Raw genomic sequence first — 2,444 nt, 5'->3', positions numbered from 1 at the left:
CGTCTGATTTTCTACTTTCCCTGTCAGAAGGTGCAGAGTGTGTTCGTTTGGACTTGGACGAGGATGTTACAACCATTGAGTTTGGCTGAGGGTGGGAGAATAAAAATTCGGCTCCGGTCTCCTGGACTCTATACATGTGGTCCAGGCGTCTTGTTGACACTGGGGCTGATGAAGGCTTCTCCCATGGTGCTTTTGCAGCTTGTAAAAGGACCGTGGACATGGGCAGTGCTATGGTAGTGGAGGTATCCAGTTGCACGATATTGAAGATGGCATCTGTAGCCTGTGGTGGTTGTTGTATGACTGAGAGGCCTAGAGAATGGGCCATTCTTTTGACGAGGTCTGCATAGGAAGTGAGATTGTCAGATGGGGATATAGGTAGATAATCTGTGACAGCTTGGTTAGGAGACTTGTGGTCAGAAGAGGTGTGAGCCTCAGAGGCCTCCGTATCAGAATCCTCTTCTGCAGAATCAGAGGAGCCCTGATCTGGCATTTGAACCGGAGTGACTTCAGTTTGACTGGTTAAAATCTTTGGTGGTACGACTTGGGGGTTGGGAGGACGATAGAGTTCTGGATTATGCTGGGAAGGATCCTTGGCTGGAGGTCGAGATAGAGATGCTGAAGGTCTAGATTTGTAGGGCGACCTTGATCTGTGGGCAGAGTGGGTCAAGTAACGATCCCAGAATAGCCCGCCGGGGTCAACCATGGCATGGATGGTGGATAGCCCCCATAAGAGATACCTCCGGTGGATAGCCCCCAGAAGAGATGTCTCCGTTGGCATTGATCCCAAGACAGAGGTGGTGGTGGTAGAAAGACTCGAGGGGATCAACTTCTGGATCGGGTACGTCTCAGAGACAAAGCATTAGTCTGCCTTTGAGAGCGGTCCCTATAAACTCGGTCATCAATATTGACAGGTTCAATAAGCAAACGTGGAGGGTGATGCTGCGTGCTGCTAGGGGAGCCTCTGACACCGACAATGTCGACGAGAGAGAAGGAGAAGGCTCTGCGTCCATGGGGCGACTAAGGAGCTTCACCATCTCGATATCGGTGTAAGGACGCTCGAGTTGTTGTATAGGGGAGTCCAAGAGTTGAATGGTTGGTATCGGCGGAGTGGCATAGGCCTCCAATGCCAATACTGCCGTTGGAGCAGGGGGCACTTTAGGGGCATCACCCAGTGCAGACACTGCTACCTTCCCCTTCTTTGCCGCCTTAGGGACTTAGAGGAGCCCTTTTTTGCGGACTTGTGCTCCTTACTTGACTTGGGCTTCTTCTTCACTGGAGTGGAAGCGGAGGATTGCGCTTTCGATGCCAGTGGCTTTGACGTCGGTTGGCCGATGTCGGAGGAGGGCCTCAGTGCCGGAGCCGTCGATGTTGATGGTCTCTCGAAATCCATTACTGAGGGAGGATGTAACGCCGATTCAAGTAGTGCCACTTTAAGGCGCGCAGCTCAATTTTTTCTTGTCTGGTTCGAAAACCTAGCACAGTACCGACAAGACTCAGGTTGGTTAGACTCCCCCAAACAAAAAATACAGAGGGTATGGTGGTCAGGTGGAGCGAGTTTACTGCCGCAACCCTTGCAGCGGTTGAAAAAGCCCCACTTCTTCTCCATAAAAATTAAAAAACGGAGAAGAAAGAAGGGTTTTTTTTGGGGGGGGGGAGCCCAAAGGCCAAACTGAGTTAAACCGGTGACTCCCCCCTCAACAAAAAACAATTTTATAATTTTTTTTAAAAGAACAAACAAAGAAAGACTAAGAAAAAAGTCTGGCGGGATGTCTGCACCCACCCCTCTGGGCATGCGTGGTGGGGTTCCTGCGCATGCCCGAGGTCTGGGTGCGAAAATCTGTTAAGAGCTCGCTACAATGCCGATTGATCTAGCGCGTGCATACTAGATCCCATGGGTGTGAATGCACAGATGGCCACATCGAAGATCTGAGGTTTCATCATGTGGGTTTTTGGTGGGGCGGGGGTGGGGGGTTGAGGTCTTCCCAGAACTAAGTATGTTTTAATCTTTCTCATTGCTGTTTCTTTATGTGCATGTTTTTCCCGGGGTGAAGAGGAGTTCTAGGATAAACTGGACCCGTCTTTCTCTCCTGTCTTGTGCCTTGAGGTCTCGGAGTCCCTGATGTGTAACTCCCTTGCCATGCTCAACAGACACGCACACCCTCCTGTTTGAGTCCAGTGGCACCTTTAAGACCAACAACGTTTAATTCTGGGTATCTGGACTCAAAACTTTCTTCTGTTGCTTCAAACCAGCACGGCTACCCACCTGAATCTAACACCATCCTGTGTCGGTGTGATTTCCCTCTTTTCTTGGGTACACGGTGGGAGAGAGGCTCTTGCAAATCTAGACGAGGACTGCGCTGGGAACAGTTTCCAGCCTCCTTTCTGCCATCTGCCTGCCAAGCTGTCACCTGGCTCCAACGTGCTTTCCATCTGCTGTCTCCAGG

At 50.8% G+C, this 2,444-nt stretch overlaps 1 protein-coding gene across 1 annotated transcript in view; it reads left to right on the top strand.

The window, feature by feature from the left end:
• Positions 1–701: 701 nt before the first annotated feature.
• RAPGEFL1 (Rap guanine nucleotide exchange factor like 1) overlaps positions 702–2,444 on the top strand; it is a 141,018-nt gene continuing 139,275 nt past the window's right edge. The window contains exons 1-2 of the mRNA XM_015409336.1: positions 702–838; positions 912–1,046. Of these exons, the coding sequence (XP_015264822.1) occupies positions 702–838; positions 912–1,046 (272 nt within the window). The remainder of the gene's footprint in view (positions 839–911; positions 1,047–2,444) is intronic.

The sequence above is a fragment of the Gekko japonicus genome, unplaced genomic scaffold (genome assembly GCF_001447785.1).
Source record: "Gekko japonicus isolate JY-2015 unplaced genomic scaffold, Gekko_japonicus_V1.1 scaffold678, whole genome shotgun sequence".
Taxonomy (NCBI): Eukaryota; Metazoa; Chordata; class Lepidosauria; order Squamata; family Gekkonidae; genus Gekko; species Gekko japonicus.
Note: the sequence above shows the minus strand (reverse complement) of the source record. Positions and strands in the feature narration are given on the sequence as shown.